Source organism: Ciconia boyciana, chromosome 8 (assembly GCF_034638445.1).
Source record: "Ciconia boyciana chromosome 8, ASM3463844v1, whole genome shotgun sequence".
NCBI lineage: Eukaryota > Metazoa > Chordata > Aves > Ciconiiformes > Ciconiidae > Ciconia > Ciconia boyciana.
Genome location: NC_132941.1, coordinates 44556099 through 44582215, shown reverse-complemented (window position 1 = coordinate 44582215; position 26117 = coordinate 44556099). Strand labels below are relative to the sequence as shown.

At 64.6% G+C, this 26117-nt stretch overlaps 3 protein-coding genes across 8 annotated transcripts in view; 1 reads left to right on the top strand and 2 right to left on the bottom strand.

Annotated features, from left to right (window-relative positions):
• Positions 1-2046, top strand: part of PSD (pleckstrin and Sec7 domain containing) — a 37160-nt gene extending 35114 nt beyond the window's left edge. The window contains exon 16 of the mRNA XM_072869921.1: positions 105-2046. Coding sequence (XP_072726022.1) covers positions 105-344 — 240 coding nt within the window. The 3' untranslated portion in view covers positions 345-2046. The remainder of the gene's footprint in view (positions 1-104) is intronic.
• NFKB2 (nuclear factor kappa B subunit 2) lies at positions 1883-13860 on the bottom strand. Of its 3 annotated transcripts, none has more exons than XM_072869924.1 (24): positions 13734-13860; positions 10359-10554; positions 9255-9368; positions 8699-8777; positions 8167-8207; positions 7966-8064; positions 7572-7723; positions 6618-6724; positions 6303-6461; positions 6092-6196; positions 5861-5946; positions 5612-5750; positions 5415-5534; positions 5126-5308; positions 4820-4892; positions 4560-4674; positions 4164-4371; positions 3904-4073; positions 3654-3756; positions 3292-3521; positions 3025-3094; positions 2749-2921; positions 2560-2671; positions 1883-2474 (listed from the first exon to the last, which is right to left on the bottom strand). In XM_072869924.1, the coding sequence occupies exons 2-24, from the start codon at positions 10401-10403 to the stop codon at positions 2353-2355; spliced, it is 2805 nt and encodes a 934-aa protein (XP_072726025.1). In that variant the 5' UTR covers positions 10404-10554; positions 13734-13860; the 3' UTR covers positions 1883-2352. The 3 variants fall into 3 exon arrangements, with proteins under 3 accessions (XP_072726025.1, XP_072726023.1, XP_072726024.1); XM_072869922.1 differs by having other exon boundaries at positions 4820-4961; positions 13734-13859; XM_072869923.1 differs by having other exon boundaries at positions 4820-4961; positions 9255-9299; positions 13734-13859.
• Positions 13861-14301: 441 nt separating this feature from the next.
• On the bottom strand, positions 14302-24397 carry TMEM150A (transmembrane protein 150A). Of its 4 annotated transcripts, none has more exons than XM_072870580.1 (8): positions 24050-24363; positions 23528-23716; positions 21776-21823; positions 19326-19397; positions 19097-19164; positions 18833-18960; positions 17704-17881; positions 14302-15892 (listed from the first exon to the last, which is right to left on the bottom strand). In XM_072870580.1, the coding sequence occupies exons 1-8, from the start codon at positions 24127-24129 to the stop codon at positions 15648-15650; spliced, it is 1008 nt and encodes a 335-aa protein (XP_072726681.1). In that variant the 5' UTR covers positions 24130-24363; the 3' UTR covers positions 14302-15647. The 4 variants fall into 4 exon arrangements, with proteins under 4 accessions (XP_072726681.1, XP_072726682.1, XP_072726684.1 ...); XM_072870582.1 differs by having other exon boundaries at positions 15792-15904; positions 17638-17881; positions 24050-24397; XM_072870581.1 differs by lacking the exon at positions 23528-23716 and having other exon boundaries at positions 24050-24354.
• Between the last annotated feature and the right edge of the window lie 1720 nt (positions 24398-26117).

Below are 26117 nucleotides of genomic sequence, written 5' to 3'. Positions count from 1 at the left end.
GGCTGGGGTGGAGGGACCACGAGCATCCCCCCCACCCCGGGATGCTGGCTGAGGGGCAGTGCCCAGCTCACCAACCCCTTTCTCTGCTGCACTGTGCCCCCTAGAAATCCCGCTATGGCACCTATGCCATGCTGCTGCGGGCCAAGCTGAAGGCCGGCTCCGAGGACCTGGCAGCGTTCGAGTCCACCCTCTTTGACACAGCGGGCGGGGAGGATGATGGCCTGAAAAAATCCTCCTCCAGCCCCTCGCTCAACACGGAGCCCTCCAGCACGGCCACCAAGGTGAAGCGCAACGTCTCAGAGCGCGCTGGCCGCCAGACCCCTGGCCACCCCCAGAAGTCATAAGCAAGGGGCATCAGCTGCCTGCGCTGCAGCTCCGTTCCTGCCCCCCCGGTGCCGGGATGGAGGCCATGTGCCTGCTGAGACCCTGCATGAATCCGTCCATCTGCGGCATGAGCTGGGGGGGTGACAGCCCTTCCCCGGCCACCAGCACCAGCCAGGCAGGGCTGCGGCCCCTCCGCCCAAGATGGTGGCAGAGCAGGACGGTCCCCAGTCCTTGCCCGCGGGAGCTGCCCGCATCGTCGGCCCCATCAGACTCGTTCCTGCCCCTCCTTGTCCTGCGCTTGGCTGCAGGACCCAGTCTCCTTGCCCTGGGGAGGTGGAACAACCAAAACCCACCCACTGGGCTCAATTCTTCAGTGGTTTAAAAAAAAAAAAAAAAAAGACAAAAACGCAGCAAAACAAAGCCAGCGGCTGCTTCTCCTCCAGCTCCATTGTGCCATGGGGGGCAGACAGGAGGGGGCCAGCCTTGGCCTGTCCCCTCTCCTGGATCTGGTGGCCTGGGGAGCCAGGGCAATGGCACCTGGCCCCCTCCCTGCCACCCCAGCCACCTCTGCACCCTCCCTGCTTTCTTACAACTTTTGAACGGTTTTTGTGATACAGTTTTGCACTTTTTAGTACCAGATTGAGCTGACCAACAGGGAGGGTTTTTTGGGGCTACTTTTGATGCTTTTTGGGAACTGTTTAAAAAAAACAAACAAAACCACAAACCCAGCCATGTCCTGTAGGCACTGTACTCCGGGGGGAGGAGGTTTTTACATGGACTCGGGGGAGACCCAGCTTCCCTCCCTGCAGCAAGCTGAGCATGGGCTCCTGTGTGTGCTACTGCCTGCACCCTAGCCCCGCTCTGGCACCAGCAACCTTTCAGAGAGAGAGACAGCCCCGCAGCCACCAGCACCGAGGAGGCAGCCTTAGGATGGCAGCACCCATTGCTGCACTCATGGCTGCATGGAGGGCTGATGTGCTGGTGCTTCATGACACCCCCCCACCCCGCCCCAGCAGCCTGGACCACTCCTGTTTTTGCTGCCTGGGTGTGAGCTTCGTACCCGGGGTGTGTTGGGTGGCAGTGTGTAAGTACTCCTGGCAAGGGGAGGTGAACCTCAAAGCCAGGGTTGACCTGGGTTTCCTGCTGCCTGCCTGGAGCTGGCCTTCCTTCCCATGCCGCTTCTCCAAAGCGTGGCGAGGCCTCAGAGGCTGCCGGCAAAGCCCTGTCTGCAGCGCTGTGAGGTCCTCATGCTGCAGCAGCGGTGGTGCAGCCCCTTCCTTCGCTGTTCGCTCCCTCCTCTTCAAGGTGAGCGGCAGGCTGGGGCAGCCCCCACCACCCCGGGGTGGGCTGGAGGATGCTCATCCGGAGCGAGGTGCTGGTGGTGGAGCGTGGCCGCAGGAGTGCCCAGGGTGTGCAAGGAGGGGTCCGGGGACAGAGGAACGGCTGCGGGCGGGGGCTGTCACACGCCCTGTTCTCGGCTGCCTGGGACCTGGCTGGTTTCAGCACTGACTTTGCGAATGTGTCAAACTTTTTATTCTGCTCTTTTGAGTCTATTGCAAAAAAAAAAAAAAAAAAAAAAAAAAAAAAATCCACCCTTGCCCCAGGCGGCTTGGGAGGGAGAAAAACCTTTGTACAGCTTCTTCTCTCGGTTACTGAAGTAAAACTCGCTCTTCACTTCTTTTGTGTGCCGTGGTTTCTCCCCCTGGTTGGGGACAGCCCTGACATGGACGGATGCTGAGGAGGGGCCGGCAGCTGCCTCCTGGCTGCCGGATTCCCAGCCCCAGGCAGGGCTCGGGGGTTAGCACCCTGCTCAGGGCCGGGGCTGGAGAGAGGGAGGGCAAAGGCTAATAGAAACTGTCCCTTTATTCAGAAGAGGGACCATTAAATAAGAGCAGGGAGGGGTGGGAGCCAGCTGTGTCCCATCCCCCCGAGTCCAGGCAGCTGTGCCCCAAGTCCAGAAGGCACTTGTGTGGGCAGGGCAGGGTGGGGGGTGATGCAGCCCCCCTGGGCGGGTGTAGGGGCTGCCGCTCAGTGCACCTGCGGCTGCTGGCTGTGGGGCAGCTCGCCCCCCGGCCCTGGCTTCAGGGCCAGCGCAGGCGCCTGCTCCTCCTCCACCGACTCACTGCCATAGGCACTGTCTTCCTTCAGCTCTGCAAAGCAAGCCGTGGGTGCTGTCAGTGATGGGGGGGTCGGAGAGGGCAGCGGGGACCCTCCCCAGCCCCACACTCCCCGTACCTGTGCTTTGCAGCTTCTCCAGTGCCTCCGTTTTGTGGAGCATCCTCACGGCCTTGTGGAGCCCCATGGAGTCCAGCGCCTCCAGCAGCCCCCCCAGGCTGCCCCCTGCCAGCTGCAGAGAGAGGGCACTGAGCAGGGCCGGTGGCCGGACAGGCAGGGGGGACGGGGACACCCCAGCCAGGCACTGACCTCGTAACTGCGCAGGAGGCTGATGCTGGGCGAGGGGGTGTCCTTGTAGGTCTCCACCAGGCTGCAGAGCCCCAGGCGCTTGGCCAGCTCGATCCAGTCTGACCCGCTGCAGTCCTGGTTCAGCAGCTGCTCCAGCCCCTGCAGTGCCTCACTGTCCAGCGACAGGACCTTCCCTGCGCGGGAGAGGTGCCGCCATTATGTGCTGCCCATCCCTGCTGCCAGGAGGGTCCTGCCCTGCCCGGGCATGGAGCTTTCGTGGGGAGAGGGACTGCTCACCTGGCCAGGGGGCAGCGGGCAGCTCCACTTCGGGGCCCTGCTGGGAGGCCTGCAGCAGGATCTCCCGCACCTGCAGGACAGACACACGGACATGAGCATCCCCAAAAGCACCGGCCAACGCACCTCGCCTCCCCACGTCCTGCTCGCCCCAGGACACAGTGGGGCACAGGCATTCTCGCAGGAGCATCTCCTGGAGCTCTGCCCCATCCCTGCCGTAGCCCCCATGGAAACGCTCCCAGGGGTTTGACCCCCCCCCGTGCCACGCACCTTCTGGCTTCGAGTCAGGTCCAGGGGCATGTGGCAGCGACGCTGCCTGTGCCCTGCCTGCCCATGCACCTGCACGGGGGGCTCGGGGTTGGTGCCACGCTCCGCGGCCAGGGCTGGCTCCCCCAGCTCCATGGCCACCTCCTGCTCCTCGGGGTCGGCATCCGTGTCGCTGCTGGCCTCCGACGATGATGGGCTGATGGGCTCATCGTTCTCGCACAGCACATCCGCCCCTGCCAGGGAAGGGTGGACTGAGCCCCCAAAAGGGCAGGTCTGCCCAGGGCCCAGGGGTCTGCTCTGTGCTCGGGCGCTCCCCAGCACGGGCAGCTGGGGCTGTGGGGAGGGGAGAGAGGGCAGTGCCTTACCAGCTTTGAGGAGCAGTTTGGTGAGGGTGGGGGAGCCCAGGCCGGCAGCCAGGTGCAGGGGGGTGTTCCTGGCAAAGGTCCGCCTGTTGACGTCTGCTCCCAGCTACGAAGGAAGGCCCGAGGCTGTGTGGATGGGCTGCTTGGGCGCTGCCCCCCCTGCCTCCGGTCACCCCTCAGACCACAGGGGACCCCCAGGGGAGGCTGCACCCCATCCCCATCCCACAGCCACCAACCCACCAGCCCCCCGTACCTTCTTCACCAGGTGGGTGGCCATGTTCAGGTTCTCCATCTCCACAGCCAGGTGCAGCGGGGTCCTCCCGCCCTGCCTTTCCACCGCATCCACGTCTGCTCCCTTCCTGACCAGCAGGTCCAGGCAGGCCAGACTCTTTGCCTTCACGGCCAGGTGCACAGGCAGGAGGCCTGCAACAGGGGGAGAGGCTCAGCAGCCCTCCAGCCGAGCCCACAACAGCACCAGCAGGTCCCTGCCTGTCGTCTCCCAGCCCCGCTCACCATGGAAGTTGGGCAGGTGGAGCAGGTAAGGGGCAGCCCCGCCCAGGTGGGCCAGCAGCGTCCTCAGCATCTCTTCATCGCCAGTCTGGAGCGCCAGGTGCAGCAGGGAATTGCCATAGCGGTCCAGCAAGGTGGGGTCGGCACGGGCTTGCAGCAGGAGCTGGACCACTTGGGCCTGCTTGGTGATGACTGCCAGATGCAGCGGTGTCTGTGGGACAACAGCACCCTCTCAGCGGTGCTCACAGGAGGAGACGAGTCCCACACCACTGTCCTTGCCAGCATTGTGCCCAGCCCTGCAGCCTCCCCCCAGTGGGAGCAGCAACGGGAGCCCCCGGGGTTGGGAAATGGGAGCGAGCCCCAGGTAAAGGAGAACCGGCTGCTCTGGGAAACATGTACCTGCTGCAGGTTGTTGGAGATGTTGATGATCTGCTGCCTGGGGATGCTCACAATGACCTCGATCAGCTGCTTGATCACAGCTGTCTGCTCATGGATAATAGCGAGGTGCAAAGGCCTGTGGAGAGAGTGGGATAGCCCCTGGCTCAGTTCCACGCTTCTCCAGGTCCTCCCCGCCACCTCCCACCCCCCAGAGCCCCCACAATGGCTCTGATGGCCAACAAGGCTCCCAAGCTCTCCCCCCAAACCCCTCATGTGCTCACGTGTCTCCGTTTTCGTCCTGCGATGCAGCCAGGTGCCTCTGGACCGCCAGCAGCATGCGGGGGTCAGCGGTGACTGAGTAGTCGAGCAGGGCATGGGCATTGCGACGGGCCAGTGCCAGCATCCACAGCTGGCACAGCTGGGCTGGGGGTGAAGCAGGATGTCACCTCCAGGAGCAGCAGCCCCACCCACCTTCCTGCATCGCCCCCTGGCACGGAGGAGGCACCCGGCCCCAAAAGGTCCCCGACCTGTGCCACCTCTCCGGAGCGATGTCCCCCAGCCCTCGCTCGAGCCCAGCCCCCTCCTACCATGCTTCTGCAGCTCCATGCAGTACACGCTCTCTGCAGGTGCCTGCCTGTCGCTCCGGGCTCCCTCTGCCTCGGGGCCCTTCATCTGCACACCCCCCTGGTAGCCCCCCACGGGGTGGGGGCCGGGCGAGTAGATGCTGTTGTAGGCCAGCCCAGGGGAGTAGGGGAAGCTGAGGTTCCCACCTGCGGATCAAAGGGGAGGACAGGTAAGGCCGGAGGGGAGCGGGGAGCCCTCAGAGCCGGGCCATGGCCGCCCGAGTGGGGAGGGGGAAGAGGCATCCCCACTCACCTCCTCCAGAGCCGAAGCCCCCAGCCCCCCCGCCGGCACCGCCCATGTGCGAGCCCCCACCAAAATGCTGGGGAAACTGAGGCAGGACTTTCTTGCGCTTCCTCTCCACTTCTTCCTTATCTGCGGGGAGAGAGGGGCAGCGGGGTGAGGGGCAGCCCCGGCGCAGGGGCACGCCGGCCTGCCCGGGGGGTGCTCACCTTCCACCACGGGGTAGTAGGTGAACTGCTTGGAGTCACTCACGTCACCCCCCCGCTTCCGCTTCAGCTGCAGGAAGACGGTGACGGGACGGTCGATCTTGGGCTTGTGGTAGGGGGGCGTGCGGAAGACGATGGCATACTGTGGGCAGGACAGATGGACGTGGGGTCTCGCTCCTCCCCGGAGCCAGGGACGGGGCTCCCCGACCCCGCCTCGGGGCACGGCAGAACGCCCCCCCGCCTCCCCTGTACCTGCTTGTGCACGTCAGTGGGGGAGAAGTCCCCGAAGGCCTGCCAGCCATTCTCGTCATCCTCGTAGAAACGCACCTCGATGTCATCTGGGGAGAGAAGGGGCGCTGGCATTGCCTGTCCCCCCGCCCCGGGCCAGGCTCCAGGGACACGGACCCCTGGCCACCCAGGGGCCCCGGATCTCTCCTGCCGCAGCCCCTCCAGAAGGTTTCAGCTGGAGGGAACAGCTTTTACCTTTCTGAACTTTATCACACAGCAAGTAGACCTCGTCCCCTCCCCGCACCGAGCCTGCCGTCTTATCCATCCGTGATATCTTCAGGTTAGAAGCTCCTGGGGACTCTGCAGAGCGAGAGGAGGTGTTGGGAGCCGCTGTGGCAGACAGAGCATCCCTCACCTCCTTAGCTTGTCCTGCCCTGTCCTCTCCCCAGCCTGGCCCCACGCTCACTGCTGTCATGGATGGGGTCTGAGATGACGGGCTGGAGGGCCAGTGTGAAGTTCCCACTGCTGTCGCGGAGGTAGGCAGTGAAGCGCAACCGCACGATGCTCAGGTCCATCACCTTCTTCAGCTCCTTCGCCTCCAGCTCGATCTCACGCAGCTCTGCTTCTGCCGGGGCGGGGGGAGATACCATCAGGCTGGGTAAGGGGACAGGGCTCCAGGTCCTCCTGCCCGTCCCCCACCAGCCCCTCAGCTGTCACCCCTCAGTGGGTCCCCACTCCCCCTGGGGCACCGAGTCCCACCGAGCCCCCAGGCTGCCCTCACCCGTCAGCAGATGGCTCCTGTTACGCATCTTTTGCTGCTTCAGCTTTTCCTTCATGATCTCCATCATGTTCTTCTTGGTAACGTGGAGCACGCCCAGGTTGCTGAACCTGGAGAAGAGGGATCCCGCTGGGAGCTTGGGAGTGCCCTGGCTGGGAGCAGCCGGCCCGGGGGGCACACAGGCTCCCGCGTGCTGAAGGGAAGGAGCTGAGCAAAGCACAGAGCATTGCCGCTCGGGGCAGTGGGGCTCAACATGTGTAGGGCAAAGAGGAGCAACCGCAGAGGGGAGGGAAGGAGCCCAGAAAAGAGGTGGCTGGGAAACTCCAGGCTCCCAATGGTGACAAGTCCAAAGGGGGGGACCAGGAGGGCTGGAGGCCAGAGGGATGCAGACAGGATCAGGCTGAGCCAGCAGCTGGGGCTGGATCTTGTAAAAGATCTGTAGCTCTTGTAAAGCTACAAGAAACTTCATATGCAGCAGTGAAGTGCACACAGCTCCAGCCCCTCCTGTCCCACTCCAGCAGAAGACCCAGGGAAAACGCCCTCTTCTCCAAACCGGGCTGCTGGGCCAGCAGTGTCAGGGCACGCGGCCACCGGCGCAGCCAGGAGTTTGCCTGCTCCTGCCTCAGCAGCTGCCTGGGCAGGGAGCTGCCCACCAGCACTTATCGAATAACCTCACAACTCAGGCTGGCTACAGAAGTCATCTGCAAAGCTGGGGAGCTGCAACCCCGAGGACAGAAGCCCAAAACAAGCTGCATATGCCGGACCCAGAGCTGGGCAACATGCTCAGGGGACAGAGCTGTACCGATGACCTTGTCTAAACCCACTGCTGGCCTCATCCAGCGAACCCAGCTCCTGGATGCACTAACCCTCCTCTTCTCCCCAGCCCGTAAGCTGCAGAAAGCCCCCCAGCCACCCCGCGTAGGCAAGAGGCCACTCCAGGTCTCCCTCCGCACGTACTGAGCCGTCATGTCCTTGGGTCCCACAATTGCAATGCAGTTGCCAGCCTCATTGCACTGCTTGCCCACCAGGCTGTGGGCATGCACACGGGGAGGGTCACTGTGTGTTACCAGGTCCACCTCAATCCGGGCCATTCCTGTGTAGTTGCAGATCTGCAGGGAGAAAGGAGATGGGAGTCAGGTACAATATCCCAGGAGCCTGCAGGACTCTCTGCAAACCCCTGCTATCCCTCCCCATGGCCACCACCCCTCCTGCTGCAGCCCTCTCATCTCTCCAGCGCCAGGAGACGTGCAGAGCTTAACATACAGGTCACGTCCTTCTTTCAAGGCACCTTCCTGGTGCTTGCATACACTGGCTGAAGACGCTGCCCCGTCCCCTCCAGGGCAGTGCTCACCTTGACGGTGGGATACGTCTTGCGCCCCTTCTCACTGGATGCTCCCGGCAGCCCCCCGTGCGAAGGGCCCTCACAGCCATACCGAAACCGGAACCCCCGCTGTGGAGGCAAAGAGGGGGTCAGCCAAGGGTGGCCCACACCTGACGCCGTGAGAGCAGGGGGTGACAGCTACTCCTGCCCTTACCTGAGTGACGTCCTTACCTGCTTTGGCTGCTCAATGATGACAAGGTAGGGACCTTCCACTGGAGGACAGAGAGGAGAGAAACACAGGATAACCAAAGCAGTGGTGAGAAACACAGGATAACCAAAGTGTGTGCTCTCAGTAAGGATGCTGGAGGTACGGGGACGGTGCTGAAGGTGAGGTGACCCCTGTCTGTCCCATGGGGAGCTCAGGGCCCCCAGCCCCTGTGCTGTCAGAGCCCAGCTGGGAGCAGTGGTCAGAGCAGCAGGGAAAGGAGGGAAGAGCCAGAGGATGCTCTGGCACTCGGGGAGTGGGGGGCCCCTGGGGACCCATCACAGCCCAACCTCAAGTCCCTGGTAGACAGAGCAGCGGGGCCAGATCGAACAGTCCCTGTCCCAGTGACATGGGGCAGGGATTCCCAGCCAGCCCACAGTGGGGCCAGTGGGGACACAGCCGCGGTGCTGCTGGGAACTACAAGGCGTGAGTCAGCCTGCCGGGAAACCCCGCTGCAGGCAGGGACCCCCGGGAGGGCACAGCCAGAGGGGCCCTTACCCGTCTCCATCAGGGGCTCCTTCTGCTCCATCATGTGGGAGCCAAAATTGAAGTCGTCGTAGTCAATCCCATCCAGGCACTGGGTGACGGGAGGGAAGATGAGTGTGATGAGTGTGTTGGGGCTGGAACCCCCAACCGCCCTGGGAGGCAGGCAGAGTCCCCATCTCCCACCCTGGGGGAGCAGTCTGGCACAGACCCCCATTGCCCACCCGGGGGGGGGCAGGCACAAATCCCCTGTCCCTCCTGGGGAAAGGGGGTGGGAAGGTGTGGACCCCTCATTGCCCACCCCTGGGGGCACCTGCAGACCCCCCACCGCCCACCCTGGGGGCAGACACAGACCACCCACCTCCCACCCCAGTGGCACCTGCAGACCCCCCATTGCCCACCCTGGGGGTGGACACAGACCCCCATCTCCCGCCCCGGGGGCACCCGTGGACCCCCATCTCCCACCCCACCCGTGGGTCGGGCACTGCCCCCAGCCCAGCCCCGGGGCCGGGGCCAGGCAGAGACTCCCCCCGGGGCCGAGCCGAGCCGAGCCGAGCCGTGCCGCACTCACGGGCTGGAACTGCTCGTCCATGTCTGCGCGGGGCCGGCCGCCGGCCTGCGGGGAGAGCGCGGGGGTGAGCGGGGACCGGCGGCGGCAGGAAGGCACCGCCGCTCCGGAAAGTCCCTAGAAACCCCGCCGAGCCGGGAAATGACGGGACCGCGCGTCACCGCCCCGCCCCGCACCGCCGCGGCCCGGGGCTCGGCCCGGGGCCCGGCACGGCCCGGAGCGCGGCTTGGCTCGGCACGGCCCGGGGCCCGGCACGGCCCGGGGCACGGCTGCCCGTGCGCCCGCCGGCGGCTCCCCCGGCCCGGGGGCGGTGGGACGGGACGGGACGGCTCCTCGCCGCCTGGGAGTTTTGGGCTTCAGGCTCCGGGCGGGCTGGAAATCCCGGCGGCTGCCCGCCCGCCTCCCCCGGCCGCTCTCGCTTGGGCGCTGCCTGGCACGCCGGGAGCGCCCGAAGGTCCCGAGTTTCCCCCCGGGAGCGCAGAGGGGTTTGCCCCCGCTGCTCCCAGCCGCCTGCCCCGCTTCGGGCGCCAGTCCCCGCTGAGCAGCCATCGCGCCCTTTCCCGACAAGACCTGCAGCGCAGCATGGCTGAGACCACCTGGACCGTGCCATAAAACCCAGCGGCAGCCCCTGGGGCCTCCCAGGTCCCCACCCCGCATCATCGCACCGTGATGATGCACGTCCCGCACAGGGACGTCTCCTCCAAGCCCCCCTGGACCCAAAGCGCTGCCCCAAAGCCCGCTGTCTCCCCCCTCGCCAGGGGAAGCTCTCCAGGACTCTGCAGACCGAAGCAGGCGCATGGCACCCCCTCGCCAGGCACCCAAAGGAGTGCTTTCCCGCTCCCCAATTTCCACTTACACTGCAGCCCCTGCATCCTTCCTGCGGAGGTGGCCTGAAAGGGGCGCTTGCCATCCGTGTTCCCATTCCCTCTTTCCCGCTAAGAAGCATCTGGTTTCAAAGCGGGACCGGCAGCCCCAGAGCTGCCCTGTGGGAGCATCTCCCGCCACCCTGGCACCCAGTGCCGCATGCTCCCCGTCGACCCCAGCAAGGCACTGCCAGCAGTAGGGCCCCTTCCCCGCCACCCACAGCGCTTGCACCCTCCTACTCACCGGGGAGGAAGAGGCTGGTCTCAGCAACCCGTCCAGCCCCAGCATCACTGCGGGGACTGGCGGCTACTGCAGCCGGGGGTCCTGCTGGGGTCAAGGTCTGCCTGACCACGGGAAACCACCGGAGACTTCTAGCAAAGGGTCAGGATCAGAGCAGAGCCTCCAGGCACGCTCTCTTGCTCCACATTTCTTCTCCTCGCTAAGCAATGGAAAGAAAAAAAAGAAAAAAAACCCCCATATCTGACTCCGTGGTGCCCTCATACCATGAATTTCTGAATCAGTGGTTGCTGCAGGTCCCGCTCGGGGGATTTTGGGTGTGTGGGAGAAGAGGGGAAGGAAGGGGGTTTGTTCAACCCGTGCGTGACTCATATTCTTCAGAAGCTGAAAAGAGCCTTTTCAAGGAGATTTTCCAGCCAGTCAAGTCCTCCAAAGGGGCTGCCCTGTGGCCCCAGGCCTGAGGTTTTTCCCGGCTGGCCTGCCACCTGAGCCCAGCCAAGCTCCAGCAGCCCCGGCCCAGCCTGCCTGCGGGATGCAGCCCAGACAGTGGTGCAGCCCGGGACGTGGGGTCTGAGGGACCTGCAGGTGCAGCGGAAGGTGCAAGGAGGGTGAAGGTGGAGATTGAGCGAAGCAAAGCGGGACCTTCCTCCTGCCGTTCTTCAGGGGCTTCCGAAAGCCTGGGAGCACGGACACAACCCCTGCTGGCCTGTGGGAAGCAGCACGCACTGCCTGCTGCCTGCTGTCGGGATCCCACCGGACATCCCGCCTGAGCAGCCTCAGCCTGCCACCACCAGCCAGCCACCTCATCTGCTGGCACAGATTTCCCAGAAAGGTGAAGGAGGGGACAAACATCCTTCCTCGGTGTACTGGGAACAGCCACCTCGAGCCCTACCCACTGAGCCTTGCTGGGGGAGCCCAGGCCCGAAGATGCTGGAGAAGAACAGACTGTGCCTCTTGAACAGAACAGCTTCCCGCCTCCAGTGCCATCAGCCCCATCCCCTCTAGAGGGGTTTTCACAGCTCACTCAATTGCTGCCCCAGACACTTCCACTTGTTGCAGCAAACAGCATGACTAAGGAACATCACGGGGTCATGCCTGCGTCCCCCCAGCCCGCGCAGCTCTGCCTCACTCAGGAGGTTGCTGGCCATATGCCTGCACACTTGCACAGTGCGTGTTAGAGGAAGCCCATCTTGCTCGTCGAGCAGAGCTGGAGCGTTGTCGCCTGCTTCCTTGTTCCTGGAAAAGCAACCTCAGACCTGCTCTCGACCTAAGTCCTGCCTCCTGTGCCGAGCAGCCATGCCCTTCAGGCCCCCAAGCCCCTGGGTTTCCCCTAGAAGTGTAGCACACTTGGCTTTTATCCCCCACACATCCCAGAAGGGGACCCATCCCCCCCTCCTGCCATCAACAGCATCCCCTGCTCCATGGTACCCAGCGCATCTGGCCTGGACCCTGGGCTTGCACACACACTGCAGCCCCCCTTTGCTGGGCTAATTCCTCCCTATCTTCTGACCTTCCTAGGGCTCAGGAAGGATTCTCCAGGCATTGCTGGGAATGGGGGGAAAGAGCAGCAACCCAAGTGCGATGCACTGCCCAGAGCAGCACCAGCTCCCTGCCCCGGAGCGCAGCACTGCCACGGCACCCTTGCCAGATGGCGCAGCCTCCCCGTGCCAGCCAGACTGCTTCAATTAAGGGCCAGCCACCAGCAAGCGGCACGAATTAAAGCCATTCTTCCATGCCTGCAGCTCCTTGAACGTGACCTAGTAATGCAGGTGCTATTTTCTTTCCTTCCATGACAGCCAGCTGACTTGCAGAGCCGATGGCCTGCGGGCAGGAGGGAAACATCCGTCCGTCTATCTGCGGTAGGAGCGCTTAGCAGCCATGGGAAAGGGTGCTCCAGAAACATACGAGCGCAGCTCTGCTCCAAACTGCCCTGGTGTACAGCTGACATGTTCCAGCCACCCAGCTGGCTGCTCCTCTAACATACTATTCCCTCTGCATTTTGTTTCCCCTGGGGCCTGCTAATGCCTGCAAATGATGGGCCTAAATACCTGACCTTGCTTTCTGCACAAATCCTGTGCTCTGCTCCATCCCAGGAGTCTCAACAGCTGCTGGCAAGGGTCTGGCAAGAGGCTGCTGAGTTCCTCTCACACAGCGTTCACAGGGACTTTGTTCTGAGACCCTTCCTGGAAACCAAGTCCTTGACCTGCAAGCGTGGCAGAGAGAAATCCCCTCTCCCTGAAAGCTGTCCAAGCCTTCCCCTCCTTAACAGCCTGCCCTCGAGCACCGAAGCCATTTGTATCTCTCTGCATAAAATGCCTTTACTCCCATCGTGGCTATCAAGTTGGTTTTGGCAAACCCCAGCCACCCACTGATCTTCTGGTTTTCTCCTCTAGGGCCTCTAAATCAGCTGCTTTGCTGTTGTGTTATGAACCATTGGCTCCAGTTGTGTATCTGTGCGCCCTCAGAAAACCCCTCTCAGCGCCAGCCAGCCGTTTGCCGTCTCTCACTCTCCCTGGTTTCCACTCTGCCCGCGGTATCACTATCACGTTGGTGTTCACGGCTCCTTTTGGGGTAGAGCTAGCTGGGCCTGCGGGCACTGATCTCTTCCCCTCGGGGCAGGCAGCAAGCCAGCCCTGCTCACCTTGCAGGCAGGGATCAGCGCAGGGCGGGAGAGCCGCAGGATGGGGCAGTATTCACCAGCAACACGGAAACAGGAAAATAAGCAACTTCCCCACTGGCAGGGAAACGGGTGTCAGCACCCACGCTGGGACTTGCTTTCTCCTCGCCACGCCAAGACAGGAGATCTCTCTCCAGCCTGCATCTTTGCAGCACCTCCTCTCCCAGCTACCCCAGAGCCGGCCGAGAGGCAGCCAGGGACTGCGGCGGCTGCCATGGCGAGTGGGAGGCCAGGAGCCGCCGAGGGCCGGCCGCTGCTGACCCCTCCGCAGGGACGGGCAGCCCTGGCACTGAAACTTTAAACCTCTCGACCAGTTCAGCTCCCTTTCCACTGGGAACCGGGACACATCTGCACCCGTCGCCCCGGCGTGCACATGGCGAGAGCGGGGCAGCTCCGCTCAGCCCGGGCAGAGCGCGGGAGGCTGCTCTGCACGACGGGCACCCCTCGGGCGCATCCCCGCGGGCCGGGGCCGGGCACTCGGGTGCTTTCGGCCGCGATGCTCTCTCTCCCCACTGATGCAAGCAGCCCGGCGCGCTGCCCGGCAGGCACACGGCTCCGCCGCGCTCACCCCGGCCCCGGGGCAGCGGCACCCCCGGGCAGCGGCCCCCACCCCTGGGCTGCTCCCGGCCCAGCAGCCTGCCCCGGGGCGGCCCGGCCCCGCGGAGCCAGCGCCCGGCGCGGCCCCCACCACCCCGGCCGCTTACCTCCAGCCCCCGTCCCAGCGCGGCCGCCTCGCCCCGGCTGCGGCCCCGGGAAAGTCCCGGCCCGGCTCCGCCTCCCGGGGCTTCCCGGGCCCGGCTCCGCCCCGCCCCGGCGGGGACAGCGGCAGGGGGGGCCGGGGGACCCCCCGACGGGACGGGACGGGGCGGGACGGGACGGGACGTGCCTCCCCAGGCCGCTGCGTGCCGGGTGAAACCGCTTGGTTCTGCCAGCCCGACACTCGGGACAGGGAACCGAGCCCCGGGCTCACGGCTCTCCCCCGAGACCGCAGGGCCCTCCGTCCCCCATCCCTTTGGACCCTGGCCCCAAAGCCGGTCCTACCCCAGTCCTGCGCAGTGGGGAAGGACGGTCTGCCTTGCCCTTGGCTGATTTTCACTTTTATTATTGTAAATTCACTGTTCTCTCTTTATATATATATATTTTTAAACATATATTAGATATAAAAGTCAGAAATGCTCCTCTTCGAACTACATATACTGGTGGATTTATAGGCCGATTTTGAAAAGGTGGGCAAATCAGGAAGCCCAGCCCGATCAATGCGCACAGCAGCAGTAAATGCCCCGCTCCAGGGACAAGGGAGAATTTTTATATATATATATATATATATATGTATATATATATATGTAGATCTATATACACACACACGCATGCACGCACGCACACATTCATCCCTCTCTACACCCCAGCCCCCTGCCCAGGACGCCCCAGGCTGGGGCTCAGCCCGAGGGGTCTGGGGCTGAGCGGGACAGGCTCTCACCAGGCAGGCGCTGGCCAGGCTGAGCGCTGGGGAAGGCACCAGAGGACGGATTTGGGAGTCCCAGCAGAACGGGATGCGGGCTTCCTCTGTTCCTACAGAAGTGCTTCCCCTTTCTGTGCCTGTGCTCCCAGTGTGGGAGGCTGGCAGCAGCCCACCCCCCGGCTGGGAGACCAGGGCTGGGGCGTGCAGGCTCCCCAGTGGGACAGCTTAGGTTGGCAGCGCTATGGAGGGGAAATCTGCTGCTCCGCAGGCACTGTGCTTGCAGGACATCCCCGGTGTGACAGTAAACGCAGAGACCCATTTCCTAACCTAGCTGACCACCAGGGAGCACGGGAATGCCATGGCCCAGGAGGTGAAATCTGCCTCAGCAATTCTCCTCCAGGCTGAGAAAATGCGGGAAAGTCATCGGCTGGAGGCATGGAAGGCCCTGAGCAGCGAGAGCCCTGGCTGGGAGGGCCAGCGCCGTCCAGCTGGGGCTGCTGGTGTCATCCTGCAGCAGCGCAAGGCACCACCCCCACCCGGGCAGGCAGGGGGAGACCCCCGCTGCCGTCCCCACTGGGGGTGCAGACAGACCGGCACTGCTGTCACCTCCCAAGGAAGGGAAAAGGCATTCTGGGTTTTTGGCTCCTCTGACAGTCACAGCGGCCAGCTGGAAGGATTGCTCTGCTGAACTCTACCCCCATGGCTGTGGAGGAGGGAGGAATGGCGATCCCACCCTCCCCAGCACACCAGGCTTGCGTGGTGAAGGGAGGGTGAGCCTCCTGTTCCCCCACATCCCCTACAGAAGGGGGCCTCTGTATGATTGCCTCCAGCAGCCCCCGAGTCAGACGGGGCAACCCCAGAGGCTCAGGGGCAGATCCCAGCTCTGCCGATAGCAGTACCAGGCTGGCATCCCCCCACCCCGGCAGTGACCCCAAACCCTGTGGGCAGGGAGGGGGCAGCTCCTGCAGGGGACAGTGGCTGCCGGAGGAGCCCCGGCCGCAGCTCCCACCAGGAGGGGAGGGCACCGCACGCCCACGCGTGCACACACACGCACACACGCACCCCAAGGCAGCCGGGGTCTCGGAGACATTCAAGGCGGGGGAGTCACCAGTAGAGCCTGATTTGGGGGTCCCCACCGTGAGCCTGCCTCCCGTGGGGGTCAGGCCATAGCCAGGCCCTCCGTGTGGCTGTGGATGTGGGCCGTGCTGGCCACGCCGCTCTCGCCTTTGTAACTTTTGGGGGCTCGGCTGGCTTTCAGCAGGACCAGGAAGGTGTCTGTGGAGATTGCCCCAAACTCAAAGGTGAAGGTGCCATAGAAGACCAGGACATCGATGATGAACATCCACTCGCACAGGGCGGCCACGTGCTGCAGCACAAAGCTCTCCTGGATGAAGAACACACCGCCTGAGGGCATCCCTGTCAAGGAAAGCACAGTTGGGCCCCAACCACCCCATGGAGGACCACGTCCCACTGCCACTGCATGCTGGGGCGGCCATGAGCAGCCCCCCTCCGCAGGAAACACACCACCACCCTTAAAACCAAGAAACTCCACATGCTTCCCCCAGCACTGGGAGGGCCTTGGCACGGGTGAGGCGGTGGCACGTGTGCCCAAACCAGCCTCAGTAAATCACAGGACTGCACCAAGCAGGGATTTTCTGAAGAGGCCGGGGTAGGGGGGACTCGGGCTGCAGCCCTCAGGGCAAGCTGGCTGCCTCACCCTCCCCACACCCCTCACCTCTTCCTCAAACCAGGCTGATGCTCCCCATCCTCCCACAGGACGCAGTCAAAGTCGATAAACTCATCAGCCCTCCATCCCCTTGGTAAGGGGGTTTGGGCTGCTGCGTCCCAGCCCTGCAGCACCTCCTGTCCCTCGGTGCTGCCGGCTGGCTCACCCCAAAGGGGGGGCCTGCTCCCTCTCCTCCAGGTCCTACCACTGCCAGAGCTTCTTTATGGTTCTCTCATCCCCACTGGGGATCTCTAGGAAAACCTACTGCCAGAGCCACCACAGGTGAGGGGAGAAGGCAGGTACATCCCCCAGCCCTCCATGTGAAGCCTCTGGCAGTACCCTGCCTTCTGCCAGTGAGACCAAGATCTGGGAGAGCCCGAGAGGCAGGGACCTGACCTCCGCAGGGTAGGCAGAGCCCTCTGTTCACTCCCCCCATCCCACCAGGAGAGGTCCCAGCCCTTTCCCCACACCGACCCCACCACAGCTCGCTGCTTTCACACTTCCGGTCCCCAGTGCTTACAGAGCAGCATGGCCACAGCAGACGGGCACCAGTCCTGTCTCCCTTGTCCTTACATGCCCTGCCTGTCCCTCCCAGCTGGCACAGCCCCACGGCACTCCTGCCCTTCCCAGCTCCCTGCCTGCTTCCTGGCCTGCCTGCCTGCTGTAGTGACAGAGTGGGGCCCTCTGGCACATCCCAGGCCTGCCAGCACCCCCCAGGCTCCTCTTGCGCTGCTCGCCCCAGCCAGACCCCAGCCAGTCTCTTTGGGACCCATGGCTGCCACATGCTTTTTCCCCTTCCTGCCCAATAATCACCACTTTGTTTCCCAATTTATCCCTAGCCCCTAAGCCCCTGGCTACACACTCGGGACCATTCTTCCAGCCCCGCTCCACCTGCTGCCGTGCCCTCGCTCCCTGGCACGGTGTTTGCAGACCCCAGTGCCTGCTCACCGAGCCCTCCCTTGTCCCATGGGCAGGTCGGCCAGCGGGTGCCAGTGAGCCCCAGCTGGTAGAGGTGCTGCCACGCGCCTGCCTGGCACCCGCACAGAGCGCTTTTGTACTCAGCTTCTGCCATACAGGTAACTCAGATGGACTTTGCATTGCCGAGGACTCAACATACCTTTATCTCATTAAAAAAACCCAACATTAACTGGCCCTTCCACTCTGCAAGGTGTGGGGCTGGAGCCTGCAGTGGTGGCTGGGCTGGGCTGCAGCAGCCAGGGCAGGGCTGGTTTGGGGCACCCCAGCGCCCTGAGAGATGCCCACCAGCATCCCTTCCCCTCCTCAGCCCCTCCACAGCCCCGATACTGCTGCTCCTCCAGCCTACACCTGCAGCGAGCTGCCCGCCCTCAGCCCCCTGCCCAGCCCCTCTCCTGGCACCGTGCCTTGCTGCCAAACCAAAGAATGGAGGATGTGGGGCGCGTACCCCCTACGAGGACCACCTGTCACCAGCCCATCCCGGATCTCCTCCCCACACCCTTCAGAAGGATACTGAATACGAGGGTGAGGAAAGCCACAATGGCGAGGATGCTACGCAAGTGGCCGGTCCAGTACTGCCCGCGGGTTTTGGCCATGCGGTAGGTGAGGATGGACTGCAGGAGCAGGAACAGCATGCTGGTGGGAAAGGCCACTCCCGCCCCGATGTAATGCAGCACCTTGGCGTGATCCACCTGCAGGGGAGAGACCATCGGTGCCGGCACCCCAGGACACTCCCCCGGCACGGCTCTGCTCCCTGGGGTGGGCTCATGTCCAGGCAGGGGTGCAGGCAGCTCGCCCTGTGCCCAACTCCTGGCTGAAGAGCAGATTTGGACCCACCGTCTGCTGCTGGGATCTCAAAGCGCTTCTGTTTCTTTCATCCGTGGGGTGGTAGCTCCGAGCCTCTTGGGCCAACAGCCCTGCTGTGCCCGGAGGCACGGGGCAGGGGCTGCCCTCCGGCCTGAGCAGCACCTGGGGCTGCCTGCACCCCCTCCTGGGGGTCACAGCCCTGCCTTCAGCAGAGCCGCTGAGGCACGGCTGGGGCACAACGGGGATCGGGGCCAGCAAAGCTTCTCCGGGGGGGGTGGCGCCGGCAGCAGCCTCCTGCCAAGAAGCGACCGGCTGCCGCGGGCAGAGGGCTGGCAGCTGCCGGGAGGCCGGTGCCTGGCAGCACAGGCGTGGGGCTGAGCGCCGCCATCTGCCGCCAAGCCCTGGGCTGCTCCGGACCCTGCGAGCGCAGGATCTGCCCAGGCAGTTTCCTGGCATCACTCCCCCGAGCAGCAAACATCCACAGCGGGAAGGCATGGGCAGCTCGGCCGGGTCTCCTCTGCCTGCCTGGCACCACTCTGCCCGCGCAGGGTCACGCGTCCGTGGAGGGGACAGACCACGCAGAGGGTCTCAGATAAGGGTTAAACCAAACCTGGCGGCTTAATCTGGACCCGAAACTATGAGTGTACAAGCAAAGAGAAGTCCCAGCGCCTGGGGAAGTACAGCGCCCGGCAGAGGTGAAGGAGTGCACAGATCGGGGGGCTGGACCAAAACAACCACCTCAAATCCTACACCGCCGAGCGCTGCCACTACCCCGCTCCAGACAAGGTCCCCTCCTGCCCCCCTGCCCCTGGGGACCTCCCGAGGAGATGCCTTACCTGGAAGTTGCCGACCATGGTGAGGCCGGCGGCGCAGACCCAGCCGGTGGCCAGCCCCAGGGTGTTGAGGAGGGATGGCCCGAGGCGCTCCAGGAGGTGGGCGTAGCGGAGCAGCCCCACCAGGATGACTGCAGGAGGGAGACACAGCCCCATCGCACGACGATCCCCCCGATTTGCCCTTTCTCCCTGCTGGGGGTGAGTGCCACAGGGCACCCCACTCCCGGCCTCGCTCCCGGCCCCGCTCCCCCGGCAGCGGGCACTTACCCATGAAGGAGCCCAGACTGCAAATGAGGCTGAAGAAGCAGCTCTCGGGAGGCAGGGTGCCACACTTGCTGCGGGGACAAGGCAAGGCCCGGGGAGCCCTCAGGCGGGGGGCACTGGAGTGCAGCGCTTGCCCCCCTGCCCACGACACACTCCTGGGCTGCCCCAGGGGGGCTCTCAGAGCGGTTCTGACCCCCGGTTGGCCCTGCACTCCCATCCCGCGGCTGCTCACCTGACAAGGGGGATGTGGTCCAGTGTGCAGCAGGAGCCAGGGCCATCCACGCCGCACGACTGGTTGTAATTCCTGCCGGGAGCAAAGGGACAGGGTAGGAGAGCCGAGCTGCTGCCCAGGACCCTCCTGCCTCCTGCCCACAGGCCCTGCAAGGGCAGCAGAGTTGCTCCCCAGCGAGCGCAGCCCAACTCCAGGGATGTGGCTGTGCCCTGGGGACAAGCCCCTCCAAGGAGTGACCCACTGCCCAACAGGGTCCTCCGGGAGCATCACGCTTGGGTTTCCACAGCCTGTTCCCTGCCTGCTGGGTCTGCTGCCCGCCCGGAGTCCTCGCCTGTGAGGGAGAGGCCATGGCGGGGCGGGGGGCTGCAGGCACCCACTGGGTGCACGGGCCGGGGTGCTGGGCTCGGTGGGTTCTTGCAGCCTCATGCCCCACGCGGGAGCGGGAGCACCTGTGTGCCAGCCCCATCACACACATCCCTGGGGTGGGAGCATGGGTGGAGCCGGGCACGAAGCCATTGACAGCTCCGGGCTTGCACAGGACGGACGGGAATGCTGAGCTGAGCGGGAAACGGCCCACATGGCCGCAAGCACCCGGGGCAGTGCCACCCCACCTGGGAGGGAGGGAGCTGCCTGAGGAGCTGGGAGGAAGCTGCCTGCGGGGGTACACGACAGGAGCAAGCCCCCAGGCTGCCCTGGGGAACCTGGCACACTGGCAGGGCATCCCCCTGGGGGCCTGTTAGCAGCCCCCAGTGCTGCTGGGCTGGGGCAGGGCTCTGCTGCCCGCAACCACCGCAGAGCCCTGGAAGCGCCTCCTGCAGCCACAGATCCCACGCGCCCGGGCACCCAGGGACCCAGAGCTATTATCAGCCCAAGACACCTTCCTGTACCACTGCCTGTACCACTGCCTGTACCACCACCAGCTGCTGCCTGCAACCATAACCAAATTCCCCCCTCCGGGGGTAGGTGCCCCCTCGCCCTCCCAGCTCTCCCGGGAGCTGGGACACACTTGCAGTGGGTTTTTGGGTGCCCCTTTGCTGCAGCATCACCCAAGCACCCGGCACCTCTGCCTGGCATGGCTGTGCGGGGCCCCCTCCCCACCCCGCAGGCAGGGAGCCCAAAGTCCTGTGCCCCAAAGGGCCCCCTCAGACACCCCCAGCCCCATGGCAGGGACGGGAGCCGTGGGGGGGCCAGCGCTGCCCTGCCCTTGGCCCAGACTGACCATCAGCCATCTCCAGCCGCTCAGCAAGCGCACGGTTAAAAAGGCCTTTTTGGAAAGGGCGGCGCTGGGATCTGGTGTTTTTTCGGTCTCCTCCTTTACTGGTGGCTTTGTTTTCCAACTGCGAAACCCCAGCGAGGCGTGGAGCCCCACGGCCTCCTCAAGGGCTGCTCTTGGGGCCATGTTTGGTTTGGGACGGGTTTTTGTATTATTACTTTGTTTAAAGCGAGCAGCCCGAGGCCGGGAAGCATTATTCATCATTAAGGGCTGGCTGTGCGGCAAAGACAACCAGACACACACATTCTTCCCAGGGCAGAATCAGCCATCAGGCAGGAAATGGCAGCGGGTTTTTTTTTCCCCTTCTCCTTCAAACACTCCAGCAAGAATTAAACTAACATGGATTTTTCTGGGCAGATTTTTAAGGAGACACAACAAGCCAAAAACCCTGCAGAAGAAGTTACCAAGAGAGCAAACAGGGGTTTTTTTCCCAGTCCTCGCCTCCCCACACCTCGTCCCCCATCCCGGGTGCTGCAGGCAGCTCTTGCGTGTGGGGTGGCCAGGCGCAGTGCGGCCGGTCCCGTCCCCCCGGCACTGCCAGATTTAGCCTCAAGCAAGAAAGCTTCAACCTTTTCCATGGAGACACACGGCCCTCTGTAATTCCCTGACCACTTATTTTCATACTTCCTCCATGCTGTGTTTTTTCAATGGCCTCCTTCTCCCCGCCTGGTTTGCAACAGGGCTGGACCGTTCACCCACCGGAGCAGCCGTAACCGCAGGCAAGCCTGGGCGGGGGAGGGAGGGCGGGCGGCTTTCGATAGCCCTGCTCGGCCCTGGCAACCTCACCGCTTCGCAAATGCAGGGCCCAACCCTGCCAGCAGCTAATCCCCAAGAGGCTCTGCTCCCAAAAGCCACTCGCGGGGCCAGACAGGAGACACATGCCCCGGGGCGACTGCGCCCCGTCACTCTCACCCCCATATCTCCTAGGGGAGAAGGTGGCTCTGTGCCCCGCTCAATGATCCCACCTCTCCCGCCGCCTCGGCCCCCTCCCTGGGCCAGCCTGGCCCCTGGCCCCCCTTTCAGCATGGCGACAGCGCAGGGGGCCTCGGCTTCCCAGTGGTCTGGCACAGCACGGCACGGTTCAAGCGGGACAGGTCTGGAGGGGGACCCGACATTACCGGGGCCTTTAGCTGAGCGGGTCCTTGGCAAAGGGCCCCCAGCACCCCCCAGGCCTTACCAGTTGTGGACGGGGCAGATGTGGTTGTTGGAGAGCGCCATGGCGTACCTGGGGGAGAGACAACAACAGGGGTTGCCGCAGCCACCTGCCTCCCTGCATCCCCGCTCCTGGCCGGCACCCGGGGCCAGCCCCAGGGACCAGCCATGGGAGCGGGGGGTACAGGCACTCACTGCCTGCCAGGGGCCAGCGCTCACCCTGCAGCACCTCCTGCTTTACAAAGCAGGAAAAAGAAAAGCAAGTGCACGAGCCCAGCCCACGCTCCAGGGAGCTCTCACTGCCAGAACCAGGCCCCCCTGCCCGGTACCCCCATCCGTGCCGAGAGCTGCCTCCTGCTCTTGTTCAGCGTGGATGCAGCTGCTGCTGTGGGGCCTCTTCCCCTTTGCACTGCCGTGCTCCCCGGGCTCTGGGGGGCTGCTCTGCCGCAGAGCCCCCCACCCCAGCATCAGGGCTCTCCACCAGCTCACAGCCGTGCAGGGTGTCACCCGAAGGCCACCGGGCTCTGCCGTGCTTCCCCCACCCCTGGCTGGCCGGCACCTGGAGCTAAAAGAAGTCTGGAAAAGTAGCTGGTGTGTTGGCAGGGCATTTTGGGCAGATCAGCTCTGTCAAGCATTCTGCTGTGCAGTCACCCCTGCACCTCAGTCAGCGTAACAAGGGGTTCATGGCGGGCATCCTGCTCAGCTCCAGGGGGGTCTCAGCCCTGTGGCCCCCCCAGCCGGCGAGGAGCCCTTCCGCCTGGCAGCCACAGCAGCGGGCTGCCCTGCGCTGTTCAAATCGCTGCCGCCAGCGGCCGTAAACAGCTCAGGTTAAAAATAGGCCCCGACACCGGTAAGAAAACCTTTCTCCTGCCCGAGCTGGCCACGTAACAGCCAGGCTGCAAAAAGGATGATCCCAGCAGAAAGGCACCAGGGCAAAGAGTGGGACAGCTGAGGGGAACCAAGGGGCAGTGCTGCCCACCCCAAGGGCCGCCCACCAAGAGCATGACCCCCCACCCCCCAGACTCCTCGCCCAGCCACTTCCCAGCACAGATCTCCCCCAAGCACCCAGTCCCCGTCCCAGCCCTCCATGCCCTCCTGCGAGGGGGCAAGAAGCCAAGAGAGGCACACGGGCAGGTGGGGGCACCCCCAGCGGGATGCACCCCCACCTGCCTGGTTCCCCCTCATGGCTCTGCATCCCAGGCGTGGCTGGCAGGGCCCCACATGGGCCACGCGCTCCCACATGCAACTGCCCAGCCTCACCCTGCCACTGCGCTGAGGGGGGACACATCCCTCAGGTGGCTGCAGGACATGCGGGGCCACAAAAAAGGTCCTGAGACCCCTCCTCCCAGGGCAGCTCTGGCTGTGAGGACCACGAGCAGCATCTCCTACCCATGCTGCTCTGGGCTGGAGGGGCATCTGCCTCCCAGGGTCACCCATGGGAGATGGCCAGGGCTTCACAGGGTGTCCGGGGAAAAACTGGGAGCATGAGTTCCCCACACCAGGGTCAGCATTTGGCTTTGTCATGAAGGAGGACAGGGGATACCACAGGGGGGAAGCTCTCGGAGGGACCCGTGTGGTATGGGGTGTGTTTGCTCCATCCCACACCCTAGAAAGTCTCATCACCTACTGGAAAAGTCCCTTATCCAGTGCCCACCACCCCTGCGCTAGTGGCTCAGGGGGGCTGATGGACTGGGGCAGGACAGCCCTACGTGACCAGCTGAGATCCCAGGGCCAAGGCCCAGGGAAGGGACCGGCAGGGTGGGCTAGTGCTGCTCACCCAGGAGACACGGCCTCTGCCCCTAGCACAAGGGGCAAATGTCCCCTGGCCCTCCCATCCATCCCATCTGGGGCCAGGATGGGATGGGTGCTCACGTGCTGGTGACGGCCCTCGCACGGCAGGACCTGGGCTGCTGGCATCGCTCCCAAGACCATTCCCGTGCCGCCTAAGCATCGGCCGTGCTCACACCTGGACAGGGGCACACGATCCCATGGGGTGTCAGGGGCGCGAGGCCAGGGAGGCACACGCCAGCGCCGCTGCAGGGGAAGCGGTGACCACGCAGGGTGGCTGTGGGGGGACGGGGAGGTGTGGGAGCGACTGAGCGTGCAGAAGTGCCCCGACATGACGCGGGCCCAGCGGTGCCCCGCAACCCCCCGTCCCGCAGCATCCCGCAGCACCCTCCAGCCCCCTGCCCCACAGCTTCCCGCCCCGCAGCCCGGGCAACCCCGGCCCGGCAGCCCCGGCCCCGCCGCCGGAGGAGTGGGGGCTGGCGGCGGCTCCGGGCCGTCCCGCGGCACTCACACGATCCACATGCCGGTGATGGTGAAGGCAGGCAGCGTGACGGGCAGGATCCCCCAGGCCGGCATCCTGGGGCCGGGCATGCCCCGCCGGGCTACGGGCGAGCGGGGCCGCCGGGGGAGCCTCCCCGCTGCCTCCTGCTGCCGGGCGGCCGCCGGGCCGCGCTCCCCATGGGCGGCCGGGCCGGGGCCGGGGCCGGGGCCGGGGCCGGGGCAGAGCGGGCGGAGCGAACTCCGGCCGTGCGGAGCCGAGCCGAGCCGAGCCGTGCCAGGACAGCCCAGCCCGGCCCCGCCCCGCGGGCAGCGCGGGTCCCGCTCGGCGGGCAGGGCCCGCCCCGTCCGGCGGGGAGCGGGGAGCGGGGAGCCGGGAGCCGGGAGCGGGGCCGGCGCGGCCCCGGGCGCCACGTGGCGGCCGCGCTGCCGGCCCGGGGGGATGCGCCCGCACCCCCGCCGGGCAGGGCTGGGGAAGGAGCGGGGACTGCACGGAGCCGCTAACGCTCGGGCCGCAGGGCGGGCTGGCTGTGGCCCGGCCAGCCCCCAGAGCACGGTCTGCTGTACCTTGTCCTCTGCAGGACACAGCCGGCGTGGGGGGTCAGGCTCCTGCGCGGCGAGACCCCCAGGGCAGGGATGTGCCCCACAGCACTGGCATCGGCCCCCAGAAAAGAGCACAGAGGGGACAGCAGGGCACTGAACAGCAGCAAACACCCCCTCCCTGGAGCTGCAGCCTGGAGCAGCCTTTGCCAAGGCTGAATGGGATAGCAGCACCGGGCTGCAGGGTGCTGGGGACTCGCACCCCCCAGCCCCAGATGATGCTCTCTCTGCCCCAGACACCATCCCTGTGCCCATGTCCACGAGGCCGTGGGGTCCTCCAGCAAGCGTGGCCCAAAGGGCACTGTCTCAGGGGTGAGGCAGGAGGTGCAGCACCAGGTAATGGCCGGGCACAGAAGACCTTGCTCAGTCCCCTCTTCTTCCCTATGGGAAGAGGGTTAACGTGGGCTCAGCCTTCCCTCCTGAGGACAACGTTCAGTTTGCACTCCTGTGTTGAGGAGGCTAGCGACACCTCGGCTGCCTCACACACTGCAAGCCACCGCCCACACGCACCATCCCAACCCAGTTAGCCTGACCTCTCCTTTCCCAGACGCTTTCTACAAATGGCTCAACTAGGGATTATGTTTAGCAGCCACCCACCAACCCTGCTGCCCAGAGAAATTTGTTTTTCTTACATGAAAAACTTGAGAAGAGGAAGCACGACTTCCCCTGGCAGAGCAGCCTGGCTGTGGCAAGGCCACAAGGAGCCCCATTTCCCTATCAGTTAACTCAGCAATAACCCACCCTCCAACCCTGCGGCTGCTTGTGGGCATGTGTTTGCAAGTCCCAAAACATCCGGTGTAGCCAATGGGTGCATGCACCCCTTGGGCCCCGCAGTGGCTGGTGCTCACGAAGCCTGCACCTTCTTGCCGCCTTCTGCAGAGAGGAGCTGCCCAGGAACAGCACCTGCCCTGGCCTGCGTGGGAGAGGAGCTCCCGCTGCCCACCACCTTGCCCGGGCCAGGGTGCAGGTTATGCAACTGGAGTAGTAGTATTGCATACTGGGACTTGTAGTCTCAGGGGAATCTCATCTTCCTACGCATTGAATCCCACTCCGGGCAGCCTCCTCGCAGGCCCAGGGCCTCTCCTTGCCATTCAGCACGTCAGTTCCCCGACCTTTCATTGCAGGAGCTGCACTCCAGAACTTTGCTCCCAAGCTGGTCGTGCTCCCAGAGCTGCCCCCTGAATTTCTGTCCGCCAGTGCACAGCGGGCCTGGCCCTCCCTCTCCCAGCAACCCCCACGGCTGCACGGACAGACGGTGGTGGGAACAGTGCTGGCCAGGGTGGTGGGCGCTGGGCCAGCGGCGCAGCTGCTGCCGCCTCCAGCAGCCTTGGCAGGGCTCAGATTGCTCCCGGGCCACGGGGCGAGCGGTACAAACCCCACCAGGCTGCCTTCCGCGCAGGTGGGGCGAAGGAGCGGAGCACAGGATACTTAGGCTCCATAACAGGCACAGATTTTTCCGGAGGAGTTCAACAGCTGGCATT

Excerpts from the sequence above, each read along its gene's own strand:
- NFKB2 (XM_072869922.1), bottom strand. The coding sequence starts at position 10,403 with ATGCTGGGGCTGGACGGGTTGCTGAGACCAGCCTCTTCCTCCCCG. Across the intron at positions 8,208-8,698 it reads GGAGCCCCTGATGGAGACGG|TGGAAGGTCCCTACCTTGTC; the intron begins GTAAGGGCCCCT and ends TCTGTCCTCCAG. Across the intron at positions 5,751-5,860 it reads CCACTGACGTGCACAAGCAG|TATGCCATCGTCTTCCGCAC; the intron begins GTACAGGGGAGG and ends TCCTGCCCACAG.
- TMEM150A (XM_072870580.1), bottom strand. The coding sequence starts at position 24,129 with ATGCCCGGCCCCAGGATGCCGGCCTGGGGGATCCTGCCCGTCACGCTG. Across the intron at positions 19,398-21,775 it reads ATCTGCCCCGTCCACAACTG|GAATTACAACCAGTCGTGCG; the intron begins GTAAGGCCTGGG and ends TGCTCCCGGCAG. Across the intron at positions 19,165-19,325 it reads GACCACATCCCCCTTGTCAG|CAAGTGTGGCACCCTGCCTC; the intron begins GTGAGCAGCCGC and ends TTGTCCCCGCAG.